This window comes from Schistocerca nitens, chromosome 2 (assembly GCF_023898315.1).
Source record: "Schistocerca nitens isolate TAMUIC-IGC-003100 chromosome 2, iqSchNite1.1, whole genome shotgun sequence".
NCBI classification, from domain to species: Eukaryota; Metazoa; Arthropoda; class Insecta; order Orthoptera; family Acrididae; genus Schistocerca; species Schistocerca nitens.
This window is the reverse complement of record NC_064615.1, coordinates 412,130,263-412,145,442: the sequence shown is the minus strand read 5'-3', so window position 1 is coordinate 412,145,442 and position 15,180 is coordinate 412,130,263. Positions and strand designations below refer to the sequence as shown.

The 15,180-nt window shown below is 39.9% G+C and overlaps 1 protein-coding gene across 1 annotated transcript; it reads left to right on the top strand.

Moving 5' to 3' along the window:
* Positions 1-2,448: 2,448 nt before the first annotated feature.
* On the top strand, positions 2,449-14,055 carry LOC126236274 (39S ribosomal protein L12, mitochondrial). The gene is made up of 4 exons (XM_049945433.1): positions 2,449-2,630; positions 10,012-10,258; positions 10,350-10,481; positions 13,829-14,055. Exons 1-4 carry the CDS (start codon positions 2,569-2,571, stop codon positions 13,943-13,945), a joined length of 558 nt encoding a protein of 185 aa, XP_049801390.1. The 5' UTR covers positions 2,449-2,568; the 3' UTR covers positions 13,946-14,055.
* Positions 14,056-15,180: the final 1,125 nt, after the last annotated feature.

Genomic DNA, 15,180 nt, shown 5'->3' with positions numbered 1-15,180 from the left:
GACGCTATATTGAAAGCTGTGCAACAGAATTTGTGATGCCCTGCTATGCTACTACAGCAAGCCCAAACTGTGGCGCCACATTAGATGCGTGTGTGATCCCGGCTTTAGGCGTCTGGTGCACAAGCGAGAATGAAGGGTATTACGAATTGATTCCCTGAGGTATAACCATCACTACTGAAACTAATGTCATCAACTGAGACGTCTTGCAGACTCATTCCAAGAACAGCGACCAGGAAGGCTGCGGGAAGTGATGCTACTCCACGATAAAGCCCCTCCGCACTCTGCTAGACTAACAAAACACACAATACAGGAGTTTGGTTGGGAAGAAATTCTGTGTCCACCTTATTCACCTCATCGTGCGCTCTCAGCTTTTCACCTTTTCCGCTGTCTGTCGAACAACCTTCAAGCTACTTCCTTTCTTGATAAAAATGCGCTCCGAACATGGCTCGACGAGTTCTTCGCCTCAAAACCACGAGATTTCTACAGCCACAGAATCGAGAAGTTACTCCAGCTCTGGCAAACTTTTGTAAACAGCGAAGGAGAGTACATTATTGATGACTCTAGTCTCTGTTGACGGCATCTGTTGTGTTTATTAAACTTACGGAAAAACACCTCGAACTTATGCACCAATTTCTCAGTTACTGGAGTAAACACAGAAATACTTTATTTTGAAATGCGAAATAATTAATTCAAACTGGTAAATAAGTCGCCGGTTACCAGCTAGCTAAATGTTGTTGTCAGTCTTATGACTGCAGTTTTGTAACCAAAAAATCTAAATCTCCCCTGTCATATTCCGGAATTTGCAAACAAAACGTCACCGAAATTTTGTATTTCTCGTACCTCTGTTGTTTTAGACACTTTTTTACCCACAGTCGCCTTGTGTTTTCTTTTTCTGTTGCCTTTTTATCACAATAAACTCAACATAAACTCCTGAGCTTTCCAGTAATTTTTGTACATACGCCTCTATACTTGCCCGCCAGCGATTATTGATTAAGGCCCGTCCACACGCAACGATCTGTCTGTGCAAATGTCTGCGCACATCACATCTGCGCACACAGATCGTTGCGTGTGGACAGAAGATTTGCACCAATATGAGGTGTGTGCAAACCTGGAAGTTGGAGTTGGAGGTTTGAGCGAAACCTCTCAAATCTGTGGGTTCAAACCACATCTGCGCAGACAAGTTGGAGCGTGTGGACAGGAGATCGCCGCAAATCTGGCGCGAAACAGCTGTTTGCTCCGTCTAGTGTTTGTATTTGTGCGCACAGGGCATTAAAATGGCTGATACTCGTCAGTGTTCTCGAGAGTTTGTAAGTGAATTCATTGAAATATATAGAAACCACCCATGTTCGTGGAAGATTAAAAGTAAAGAATATAGTGACCGAGACAAAAAGACAGCAGCATACAATGCTGTAATTGAAAAATTGCGGGGAGTTGACGCCTCGGTAAACAGAGAAACGGTAAAAAAAAAAAAAAAAAAAAAAAAATCGTTGCGAACTGGGGAAATTATTTGCGGATGGATGTCGAAACTTATAATTATCTCTTAAAGCTTGTAACCCCTCATATTATGAGAAAAAATACTTGTATGGGAAGGGCGATTTCTCCTCATGAACGGCTGGCGGTAACATTAAGATTCCTAGCTATACGAAGGAGCTACAAGGATTTGGAATTTTCAATTGCAATATCGAAACAAGCGTTGAGTAAAATAATACCCAACACATGTGAAGGTATTTACGCTGTCCTGAAGGATGAGTTCATGAAGGCAAGTCAAGTAAATTAAGTCTGTCAGTGAACTGTTTACCGAAAAGAGTTATCCAAAGTTCAGAAATCTAGAAGATCTGGTGTAAGAGTAGATCAAGTGTACCAGCCAACGTTATGGTATTTTGATCTGCTTGGCTTTCTTAGTGATCAAGAAACGCCAAGACCAAGCAGGAGTACAATTGAAGATGAAACTGGAGTGTCAATGTGCCAGGAAATGGAACACGAGATAATGTAAAACAAAACAGGTTCGCCCTGCAACTCTCGCAGTAAATGTACGTGAGAAAACTGCTTTCGCTTTAGCAGCCACAGTCGACACCATTTTGACCGCTTTCTCTGTTTCCTGCGGTTGGTCTGAATATTTTTTGCAACACAAGTTGCGAACACAGACCACGACAGAACTTCCTCTATTTCTATATTTCAAAATAACTAAATTAAATTTTTGACGTTTACGGGGAGCGTAGTCGCTTGCCACTGATATTTCTTTTCTATACCGACAGATGGCGGGCGAGTAGTAGATTGGGGTTTGTGCCGTGTGAACACACCACATTTGCAGCGATCTTTTGCATGTACAGACATCTGCGCCGATGTCTGCGCAGGCAGATCGTTGCGTGTGGACCGGGCTTTAGGAAAGAGGGATCTTGTCGACGTACTTCCGTTTAATCAGTTAGGGAACTTTGCAATCAGCATCGATACTCGATAGTCTTCAGTCGATACTACATATGGCTGTCGGATGTTAGTTTGTTTTCGTTGAAAGTGCCGGTGCACAGAAAAGAATAACTTTATACTAATTTTACTGTTAATTTTGAAGGGATGCAGAGTGGAAAAATATTTTTTCGAGGCACAATCAGGCATTGGCGATGCTTTTCAAGACGGTAGGTACTGAGAAACATGATTTCGCATGTCTCACTTAATGCATCATACCGCAGTTCAAGTAATTGGATATAGAACGACATCTGTTACTGCACTCACGAAAGGCAACGTAATCATGCTAAACAATAATTAATAAGATGTGCAGATGTTTTTACTGTACTGCATTATCACTAAGCTCTGACCACAACGCAAAGTAAACAATTTACACATCTCGGCACTTTCTGCGTCAGCCGCTTTTCTTTTCTATCAGGGCCATTATGTTGCAACTTCGGATATTTGTACGTGACAATTCACTGTTCGTGACTTTTTCGTTGGATAAGTCTGTACAGCATCAAACAACATTATTAATGTCACAATATTACAGTCTGACTGTCTTAAGACCTTTGATTGTCTGTGAATATATTCTTCATGGTATTCAAACTTACAAATCCATTTCCTTGTGAACAAATTTTGTTCTAGTTCTACGAGATATAGTGGCAAAGAACAGGCAGAGTGGGGTAAGAAGGTTCCTAGTCTGAAATGTAAACGTTTGAGTTATGGTTCAGGTTCCTATTGGTCTCTCCCCTTAAATGAAATGCCCCCTTTGCACAGTGGTATACAGTGTCCACTCATCTCCACTTGTCCAGTTACAGTGTGTCAGAAAAAAAAAAATGTTTTGGGAAGAGAGCACTAAACAGAGACGAATGTGAAAACTGTTGAGACATCGTACCGTATGTTTGGTTTCATGAGCATTGTTTATATTATTCACAAAGTACAGATTTATAGAATGGTAGGAGATACTAAAATTGACCAGACATTATGTGGCTGATAAAACAAGTATTCAGTGCAGCAGTCATCAGCAGGGGGTCTGCAACACTGATGCAGTGTCAACAGGCAGTAGGGGGCGTATATGAAAATATAATTCACTTTACATACCTTGAATTTGTACACATCACTGTAGGAGATTATTCCAAAATTTTCCTTAGAAGTGGATGAGAGAAAAAGTAGTGCCAGCTTCATCACTGGCACTGAATATCTGTGCCCTGCAAACATAGTGGTGTCATGACTTTCTGAATGTCACTGCATATTAAATGTAGAAACCTGGGATTTCTTGAAAAGTCAGAACAGTTAATGACATGAAATTAGGTTGTGTATCACATCTCCAAATTATCATCTCTAATTATTATGGTCTCTTGTATTACCTTTAAGTTTGTTGCAAGATACTGATATCTGATTGTGCAAAAATTAGTCTTGATAAACACAGTTGCATATAACTGAAATGTACAACTGCTTGATCTAGTAGTCAGATTTTGGGTACACACAAACTACAATAAAAAAGAGAAACTTCTATAGTAGAGAGCTCCCTTTGTCTGGAGGTTTTTTACTCTCATTGGTAAAGGCAAAATAGAAATTTATTGATGTATTTATCTCCAACAAAAAAAATTGAAACCATGAAATCATTGCTAATTTCTGTGAAACAGCTTCTCCATTCCTAGTATGTACTCAATTTTTTCTGACACTCATCTATGCTAGAATGGAAATGGTTGATACAACCCTTTAACGTTATGTATTTTACTTGTTTTTGCCTTCAGCCCCTTTGTGTTTCTAATGGTAGCTTTGCACGACACATTGTTACCAACATTACTGAGAGTGGTATGCACTCCTTTCTGTTATGAAGTTTCTGTTGAGTGTAGTAATTGAGTCACCTAATCTGACAAGACAACTGGAGATGGCAGTGTGCTGCAGGGATATGTTGTGTCAAACAATTATTGGAAATAAAAACTTACTGGAGGCAACAACATGTAAAGTAAATGTCATAAGAATGTCATGGATCCCAACAATTTTTGTTCTATGGTTCACATATGAAGTATTTGGACATCATGTTGCAAATTTCGAGTCTGCTGCTTGTTGCAATGTATTCACCTGAGGCACGCAGAAATATTTCACCAAAAATGAAACTGTTGCAATAAGCAGACAACATCTGCATACAATTAGCACAAATTAGACTATTTAAAGCCATTTAAATTGTAGTAACTTATCTGTCTTACAGATATCACCAAGGAAATCTAGCCATTATCCCATTCACAAGCCAGCAATTTTCACAAAACTTCAATGAACTGTATATTCTTTGGTATTTGGGAGTCTTATTGATTCTCATCTAAGTTGGAGTCACCACATGTGTAGTGTCTTTGTCATATGAACAAGCTTTAAATATTATTAAGTTAGTTTCCAGAGTTTGATGGGGCACTTACAATAGCATATAAGTCTGATTGTACCAAGTGATACTTTGATTTTGCATAGATTATGGATACCTGGAACACACCAGTGCCATTTAGCAGTACTTGTTTTTAGTAGATAAACTTTAACACAAAATTGTCTATGACTGGGTGTAATGTCTTCAGCTCCAGCTAACACTTTGACAGAAGGTGGAAAAATGCCGGTATCAATATAATCGAAAATCTTTGTGAAAAATACCTTGTGCAAAGAATGACGCTGTAGTCATCGACTTTTTGATTGCCAGGCACTGCTCAGTATTGAATTATTGAAATGAATCAACTTTCATTTACAACATTATAGGGATCTGTGTAAGAAGACGCATAGGCATACAGTGTGTTACATAACATTTTCCTCATGGGCTATGTACTTGGAGAACACAAGGGCAGACTTTTGTCTGTGTGTGTACTACTGGTTGCATAAGAACCATGGAAAATACTAAAATTCGTCCCTTCTAGTTCCCTCTTGACATCAGCTCATACAAGATCGAAATGACCTGGAACTTTAGTATACTTGTCTGAGACTAGTTATCATATAAGTTACTTAATGCATTAGGACTGCTCAAGCCCTCAATGCATTAATAATTAGTCAGTCAGAGAATTTCAAAAGCTGCAGTTTACATGAACAATAACATAGGCCTACGAACTACTTAAATGTTCAGTGGGAGTAGTGTCGTAAATGCTGTCTGCTTCACATCTCCTGTGCAGCAAGCTACGTAAATTTAAGTATTAACTGTGTTTTTCTTACTTGTCACTTCTTTTTCCATGTGTTTTTGCTTTTAGGAAGCTTTAATTTTCGAGTACTAGTAATAGTGTTCCATAGATTTCGTGTTTGTTTTGAATACAGTCCAGAGACAGGTAGTACTTATTTTCATTGTTTCCAACAAGAAGTGTCTAGTAACCACAGTTTAGTCAGCTATCAGCCGTCAGGCTGCTGCCTCGGAGTGTATTGGCAGTGGGGAGTCTGGTGCGTCGTGTGGTACACCCCAGGTGTTACATGCTTCACCCATGGTCCCAGCTGTCGAGACATCTGCGGCTACCGAGCGCAGTTGAGCCACCCTCTCCCCGAGGGGAGTAGCGGGTTCAGCGGCATTCGCGTCGCATGAGGCGGAGGGTCAATGTGGAGGCTGGCCATGTGGCATCACCCACTCTGCCTGTGAGAGGACGTGTGGCCGCTCCTTCAGCAAGGTCCAAGCAGGCACACGGGGAAAGGGGTTTATTAGTGATAGGGAGCTCCAATGTTAGGCAGGTGATGGAGCCCTTTAGGGAAATAGCAGAAAGGTTGGGGAAGAAGGCCAGCACTTGCTCTGTCTGCTTGCCGGGGAGTCTCATCCGAGATGTGGAGGAGGCCCTGCGGGTGGCGTTAGAAATCACTGAGTGCACCCGACTGCAAATTGTTGCTCATGTCGACACCAATGACTCCTGCCGTCTGGGTTCAGAGGTCATCCTCAGTTCATACAGGCGGTTGGCGGAGTTGGTGACGGCAGAAAGCCTCGCTCGCAGGGTGGAATCTGAGCTAACTATTTGTAGTATCATTCCCAGAACCAATCGCGGTCCTCTGGTTTGGAGCTGAGTGGAAGGCTTAAGACATAGGCTCAGACGATTCTGCGGAGATCTGGGGTGCAAATTTCTCGACCTCCACTATCAGGTGAAGAAATGTAGGGTCCCCCTGAATAGGCCAGGTGTGCACTACACTCAGGAAGCGGCTACAAGGGTAGCGGAGTACGAGTGGAGTGCACATGTGGGTTTTTTAGGTTAGAGAATTCCCTCCCTAGGCCCGACAAGAAGCCTCCTGAGACACGACAAGGTAGCAGTAGGCAAAACGCAACAGGGAATAACAATATTAATGTGGTAATAGTAAACTGCAGGAGTGTCTATAGAAAGGTCCCAGAACTGCTCTCATTAATAAATGGTCACAATGCCCACATAGTTCTAGGGACGGAAAGTTGGCTGAAACCAGATGTCAACAGTAATGAAATTCTAAACTCAGATTGGAATGTATACCACAGAGATAGGCTGGACAGTGAAGGGCGAGGCGTGTTTATAGCGATAAAAAGTGCAATAGTATCGAAGGAAATAGACGGAGATCCGAAATGTGAAATAATGTGGGTGAAGGTCATGGTTAAAGCAGGCTCAGACATGGTGATTGGGCGTCTCTATAGGCCCCCTGAATCAGCAGCTGATGTGGCAGAGCACCTGAAGGAAAATTTGGAAAATATTTCGAGTAGATTTCCCGACCATGTTGTAGTTCCGGTGGTGACTTTAATTTACCAGATATAGACTTGGAGACTCAAACGTTTATAACGGGTGGCAGGGACAAAGAATCCAGTGAAATTTTTTTAAGTGCATTATCTGAAAACTACCTTGAGCAGTTAGACAGAGAACCGACTCATGGTGATAACATATTAGACCTACTAGTCACAAACAGACCTGAACTATTTGAAACAGTTAACACAGAACAGGGAATCAGCAATCATAAAGCGGTTACTGCATCGATTATTTCAGCTGTAAATAGAAATATTAAAAAAGGTAGGAAGATTTTTCTGTTTGGCAAAAGCGACAAAAAGCAGGGTTCAGAGTACTTGATGGCTCAACACAAAAGTTTTGTCTCAAGTACTGATAGTATTGAGGATCAGTGAACAAAGTTCAAAAGATCATACAATATGCATTAGATGAGTATGTGCCAAGCAAGATCGTAAGAGATGGAAAAGAGCCACCGTGGTACAACAACTGAGTTAGAAAACTGCTACTGAAGGAAAGGGAACTTCACAGCAAACATAAACACAGCCAAAGTCTTGCAGGCAAACAAAAATTACACTAAGCGAAATGTAGTGTGAGGAGGGCTATGCGAGAGGCGTTCAATGAATTCGAAAGTAAAGTTCTGTGTACTGACTTAGCACAAAATCGTAAGAAATTTTGGTCTTATGTCAAAGTGGTAGGTGGATCAAAACAAAATGTCCAGACACACTGTGACCAAAATGGTACTGAAACAGAGGATGACAGACTAAAGGCCAAAATACTAAATGTTTCTTCCAAAGCTGTTTCACAGAGGAAGACTGCACTGTAGTTCCTTCTCTAGATTGTCGCACAGATGCCAAAATGGTAGATATCGAAATAGATGACAGAGGGGTGGAAAAACAATTAAAAATGCTCAAAAGAGGAAAGGCTGCTGGACCTGATGGGATACCAGTTCAATTTTACACAGAGTACGCGAAGGGACTTGCCCCCTTTCTTGCAGCAGTGTACCGTCGGTCTCTAGAAGAGTGTAGCATTCCAAAAGATTGGATAAGGGCACAGGTCATCCCCGTTTTCAAGAAGGTATGTCGAACAGATGTGCAGAACTATAGACCTATATCTCTAACGTCGATCAGTTGTAGAATTTTGGAACACGTATTATGTTCGAGTATAATGACTTTTCTGGTGACTAGAAATCTACTCTGTAGGAATCAGCAAGGGTTTCGAAAAAGACGGTCGTGTGAAACCCAGCTCGCGCTATTCGTCCACGAGACTCAGGGGGCCATAGACATGGGTTCACAGGTAGATGCCGTGTTTCTTGACTTCCGCAAGGCGTTCGATACAGTTCCCCACAGTCGTTTAATGAACAAAGTAAGAGCATATGGACTATCAGACCAATTGTGTGATTGGATTGAAGAGTTCCTAGATAACAGAACGCAGTATGTCATTCTCAATGGAGAGAAGTCTTCCGAAGTAAGAGTGATTTCAGGTGTGCCGCAGGGGAGTGTCATAGGACCGTTGCTATTCATGACCTTGTGGATAACATCGGAAATTCACTGAGGCTTTTTGCGGATGATGGTGTAGTGTATTGAGAGGTTGCAACAATGGAAAATTGTACTGAATGCAGGAGGATCTGCAACAAATTGACACATGGTGCAGGGAATGGCAATTGGATCTCATTGTAGACAAGTGTAATGTGCTACAAATACATAGGAAGAAAGATCCTTTATCATTTAGCTACAGTATAGCAGGTCAGCAACTGGAAGCAGTTAATTCCATAAATTATCTGGAAGTAGGCATTAGGAGTGATTTAAAATGGAATGACCACTTAAACTATTGTCGGTAAAGCAGATGCCAGACTGAGATTCATTGGAAGAATCCTAAGGAAATGCAGTCCGAAAACAAAGGAAGTAGGTTACAGTACACTTGTTCGCCCACTGCTTGAATATTGCTCACCGGTGTGGGATCTGTACCAGATAGGATTGATAGAAGAGATAGAGAAGATTCAACGGAGAGCAGCGCACTTCATTACAGGATCATTTAGTAATCGCAAAAGCGTTACAGAGATGATAGATAAACTCCAGTGGAAGACTCTGCAAGAGAGACGCTCAGTAGCTCGGTACGGGCTTTTGTTGAAGTTTCGAGAACATACCTTCATGAGGAGTCAAGCAGTATATTGCTCCTTCCTACGTATATCTCACAAAGAGACCATGAGGATAAAATCAGAGAGATTAGAGCCCACACAGAGGCATACTGACAATCTTTCTTGCCACGAACAATAGGAGATTGGAATAGAAGGGAGAACCGATAGAGGTACTCAAGATACCCTCCGCCACACACCCACCCTCAGGTGGCTTGCGGAATATGGATGTAGGTGTAGATGCAAAAGAAATAGTAAAAGTTGTCAGTTTCTTATAAATGAATTCACTTGCAAGCATCATGCGTAATGAAAAAGTAGACAAGTTAGAAAAGGGGCAACATGGGTTGGCAAATAAGTACTTCTGAAAATTACCTATATGGCCTTCAGTGAAGAATTTCATGATTCAACAGTTCGTCGGAGCCCAGAGCAGTGGTATTTTTATTAAGTACAGAGGGATGTCCTCAAGCATGCTGTTGCTATGTGATTAGCTCTGAAAATCAGCATTGCGATATATTGTGTTAAACTTGATTCGAAATTTGAGGCAGCTTCTTCTTATTTCCTGGGGGGGATAAAAAGTCACAAACCTTGCTGGCCTCCATAACTGCAGGTAAACTGAAATTTGATGTTGATGTGTATTCCCTATAGTAACGCGATTCGTTTAAATATACATTCACCATGGTTATTAAAAGAATCTTTGTATGACATATCAAAAATTCACTTTTTTAGGTGATATAGAAGTGTGTGTTGTGTTTGTAGGAGTGTTATCTATCAGGCTTCACAACCTGAAGTACATGTTGAGGGGAAGATAGTTCCTCCACATTCAGAAGGTGCTGTAAAACCACTTTCACCAAAAATTGAGGAACTTGTTACATCAATATCAAGACTTAATTTACTAGAAGTTGCTGAATTGAGTGAAGCTCTAAAAAAGCGACTAAATTTACCTGATGCACCACTTATGCCTGTTGGGGCAGTTGGTGCATTTCCTGGAGCTTCACAAGCAGAGGTATGGGTGCATGCATGCCTATAGTTTATTTCCATTACTGTAATAATGCTGTTTTGGAGACAAAAAAAGTCTGTTGATTTTAACTTTACAGGATGATGAATCTATGGCAGCAAAAACAGTAAAGACAAGTTTTACTGTCAAACTTTTACAGTTTGATGAAAAACAGAAAGTTGCTCTCATCAAAGAAGTTAAGAACTTACTTGAAGGAATGAACTTAGTTCAGGTAATAATTCAAAAGTTTTGTTTTACATCATAAGCTCTTCATTAACTAGTATAAAGATTTGATTTAGGTACTTTTGTTGTGATTCATTGTGCTGATGAGGATATTCTCATAATGGAAATGAAAAGCATTAGAGCACAAGCTTGGATTGAACAAAATTGTTAACAGCAAGTTTTTAACTTCACAGTTGTACATAGTATTCAGTATATTAAAAACTGTGTCCTGGGTAACATGATGATCAGAGGTTCTGTGATGATCTGCCAGTCCACCTGCGAGGGACGAAATCACTCACGGGTGACACTGGCAAAAAGCAGTGTTGCACTGGCAAAAAGCAGTGTTGCATCTTGTTGAAACTTGATTGTTTCCAAAATGTGTCATTCTACACCTGTTCAAGAAGTTCTAGTGTATTATAGTTGTGTGTGTCTGTTGCTACACACATGAATTGTGTTGGTGGTCTTAACATTCTTGGGGGTAATGTTCACTGTGTGTGTGGCATTTGTTAAGACACATGCCTCCTTACATTGTGCAAAGGAGCTAGTTTGTTCAGACAGCCCTCTACAATCGTAAACTCTGGATATACTTCTCAAATGGATTGTTCTGTTGTGAATTTTGCAGCTCCTTACCTGCTCTTTTTCAGTACAATCCCCATCCATAATGACCTGATATTGATAGCATGTCACAATTCTCCCTCCCCCCTTCCCCCCCTCTCATCTGCATTGATTGTTTTGGCAGCAGCTTTTGTTCTTGTTTAGTTTCCTATGATGGCAACATTAAGTGAACAATATGCAGCTGTGAAACTTTGTTTTCTACTCAGTAAAAATGCTGCTGAAACAGTTTTAATGCTGCAAACAGCTTACCAAGATGACACAATTGAAAAACTCAAGTGTATGAGTGGTTTGCTCATTTTAGAAATAGTGTCCTATCATTTGATGACAAACCTCATTCTGGACATCCATCAACAGCCTAAATCGTTGAAAGTATTGAAAAAATTCAAGAGCTTGTGCTCACAGACTGTTTTAAGGAGGTCGCACAACAGTGTTCGTCCAAAAAGACATGATTTGTGGCAGGTGGGATACTGGTTCTTCCACGACGACAATCCACCTGCACACACAGCCATCTCTGTTAGACAGTTTTTGGCTAAAAATGCCGTGGTTCTGCTGCCTCGTGCATCTTACTCACCTGACCTGGCTCCGTGTGACTTTTCCTTATTTCCAAGCATGAAAAGGGGCATGAAAGGACACCAATTTGACAAAATTGAAGAAGTTAAGGAGCTGTCAGTCTTTCTAAAGATGACTACAAAAAATATTTCGAACAGTTGAAGTACCGGTGGGACAAATGTATTCGTTGTATTGGAGAACATTTTGAAGGGGATAAGGTTGTTTTGTAAACAATTTGGAAATATATAGCTCTTGACAAATAATTCCAGTTTTTTTTTTCATTGGTTACCCCTCTCATATGGTCTGCAGCATGAACTTTGTTAAAAACCTAGGCAAGTAATCTCTTAGGCATAGAATTGTGATTACATAACATTTACCCTTCAGACTATCACTGTAAAGTACTTGCCATTATCTTTTAAATTCTGTTAGCTCTTTTTTTCATTGACAACATAGAAGGAGTAGGTGAAATTATGGCCATGTTGCAAAACATTTATGTAATATCTCTTGCATGGGGAAGTTATGTTTCCAGCCCTAAGTATTAGGTTGGTACATAAGTTTATTAAACACAACAGATGCACATAAGAGACTTAATCAATAATACATTCTGCTTCACTATTTAAAACAGTCTGCAATGCTGGGATAACTTTTCGATTGTGTGACTGTAGAAATCACATTGTTTTGAGGCAAAGAACTCGTTGAGCCATGTTTGGAGTGCATTTTCATCCAGGAAAGAAGTTACTTGACAGTCGCTCAATAAAGGTGGAAAAGGTGAAAATGTAAGGGTGCTAGGTCAGATGAATAAGATGGCTACAGAATGACTTCCCAGTGCAACTCCTGCATATTGTCAGTCTAGCAGAACACAGGCTGGCATTATTGTTCATGGATTGCATCTGGAAGACATCTTAGTTTTTTACTGTCAATATCTGCAGTGATGGTTACAGAGCAGGGAAGCAATTTGTCGTACACCACACCATCACTGTTCCACCAGCTGCATAACATTATCTTTTGTGAACGTGCACAGGTCTTTGTATGGGGAGTTGCCGCTTTGTTTGGGCTCAGTCGTTCCTTTCTTTTTCTTATGTCAGCATAAAGATACCATTTCTCATCACCAGTAATGATACGGGGTAGGAATGGCCACTGTTGTTCATTAGCCAATTGATATGACGAGCAAGCAGAGATGGACATATGGCCACCTGTGGTTTTTTGTGATTTTGGCTTAGATCATACAGTACCTATACACCCTACATTTGAATCTTCCCTGTCGCACACAAATGTCACACCATGATGGAATAATCACAGTTAATCGCATTTGCTAGTTCTCAGGTGCACTGGTATGGATCATTGTCGATTAATGTGTTTAAATGATCTTCATCACACCCCAAAGGTCTTCCTGAACGGAGGGTCACTACCATCAAAATGATCCTCCTTAAAATGAGAAAACCATTCTTGTCATGCCCTGCCCAGTGGCATTATCCCCGTACACAGTGCAAATGTTTTTGGCTACCTCTGCTGCTGTCACTCCTCAGTTGAAGTCTTAACAGAAGAATATGTCAGTAATTTTCTGATTTCTCCACTTGGCACTCCATTTTCTGGCATCCACAGCTCCACTCACTATTTCCTGATGACATCTCGTGGTCGTGCGGTAGCGTTCTCGCTTCCCACGCCCGGGTTCCCGGGTTCGATTCCCGGCGGGGTCAGGGATTTTCTCTGCCTCGTGATGGCTGGGTGTTGTGTGCTGTCCTTAGGTTAGTTAGGTTTAAGTAGTTCTAAGTTCTAGGGGACTTATGACCACAGCAGTTGAGTCCCATAGTGCTCAGAGCCATTTGAACCATTTTTTTTATGACAGTATATATTTGCATGGTAGGCTTACATTCTAAGAGTGATGAGCATAAAAATACAAAATAATAACCTAAACATAATTTAAGAAGTTACTTTGTTCTTGAGGTTTGTATAATGAAATTGAGTTGGAGATTTCGCATATTGATTGCCAAAAAGATGATATTTGCATATTAAGGATTTATCTTGTAAGGTACTATATGAATTGGATGGTAAAGAAACACATTGATGAATGTAATAGTAATCAGAACAGTTTATACAGACTCATTATATTACCAGGGTTTTTAATTTAAGGAAGACCATATTGCAATAAATAATTAAAAATACAAACATGTTCTTTTACTTTTTGTTTCACAGGCTAAAAAGTTTGTTGAGAGTGCTCCAGTTGTTGTAAAAGCAGACATTGGGAAGGATGAAGCAGACAAATTGAAAGAAGCTTTATCAAAAGTTGGGGCTACATGTGAAATAAGTTAGGTGTGAAGAACTCTTCCGGAAATTATAACTCTCTGTGAAGAGTTTCCTTTTGTGAAATTTGTGTAGTTTGTGTAATTGTTAATAAAGTATTTTTCTTTTGTACTGTTGAAGCTACATTTCTTGTTTGGGGAGAAATGCTCCAGATATCCCACCATGAAGGAGAGTCTTCAGGAACATGAAGCAAGTAGTGTTATCTATATGCACAAACATTCTAATTTTTTTTTAAATGTAATACATCATGCAAAGCATTTCTGTAACTCTACAGTGAACACTATCAATTGTGGGTGGGAATTTGTCTTGCTCAATAGACTCTAGACATATTGAACTGTCCTGTTGTCATGGCAAGAGTAAGCAAATGAACAAAGTAGTAGTGCAAGAACTACTCTTAAGGACTGCAGCTACCACGCACAGAAATTGTGGCTTTGTGTATGCATTTTCGAACAGCAGCGTTTTTGGTTGATCTGCAAACAGCAGCGATTTTGGTTGATCTGCTGGAACATTTGTGTAGGTTAGTTGTGTCAGTACTGTTTATTTACAAAAATAATTGAGATAGAAGCAAACCCAGTTTGAATCATGTTAAGAAACAATTGCATTTTATTATTTTTCATTAAATAAAGTTTAATCTACTCAGAATCATAGATATTAGTCTATGATTTGACTTGTCTTTAAAACTATAAATGAATAATCGAAAAGAAGAAAAAGAGGTGCGTAAAGATGAAGTAAGTACAGTTGGATCAGCTCTGATAGATAAAAAGTACATTGTTTCCATAAAAAAAATTAATTTATTGATTTCCCTTATATTTTTATCATGTACAGTAATTACATCCATAAGCTTATTTGGGGATGCATAATAAATTGGGCTGGAATCAGACATGTGCATTTAATTGGATGTACAGATATACTGAAAGCTTTAATGTGGCCTTGTAGGGTATAGATGTCAATTAAAATGTTATTTTTTAACAGGGAATTAATTGACAAATCAAAAGAGTAGTTACATTGGGGGAAAAAAAAAGATATATATGGTTACAATGGCTCTCAGTATAACACACTGCATGCTTTATTTCTCTGCCTATTTTTGCGACTTGATCACAATTTAGTATTATAAGGCTGCTGTGAGTGTCAGTTTGATACCACAGTTATTCATCCACACACAGTCTTCAATGTCAAATTGTTTACATGCGAGAACTTTTTTCAACTTCTTCAATGTTAATACAATAATTTGAGGACAGGAACTG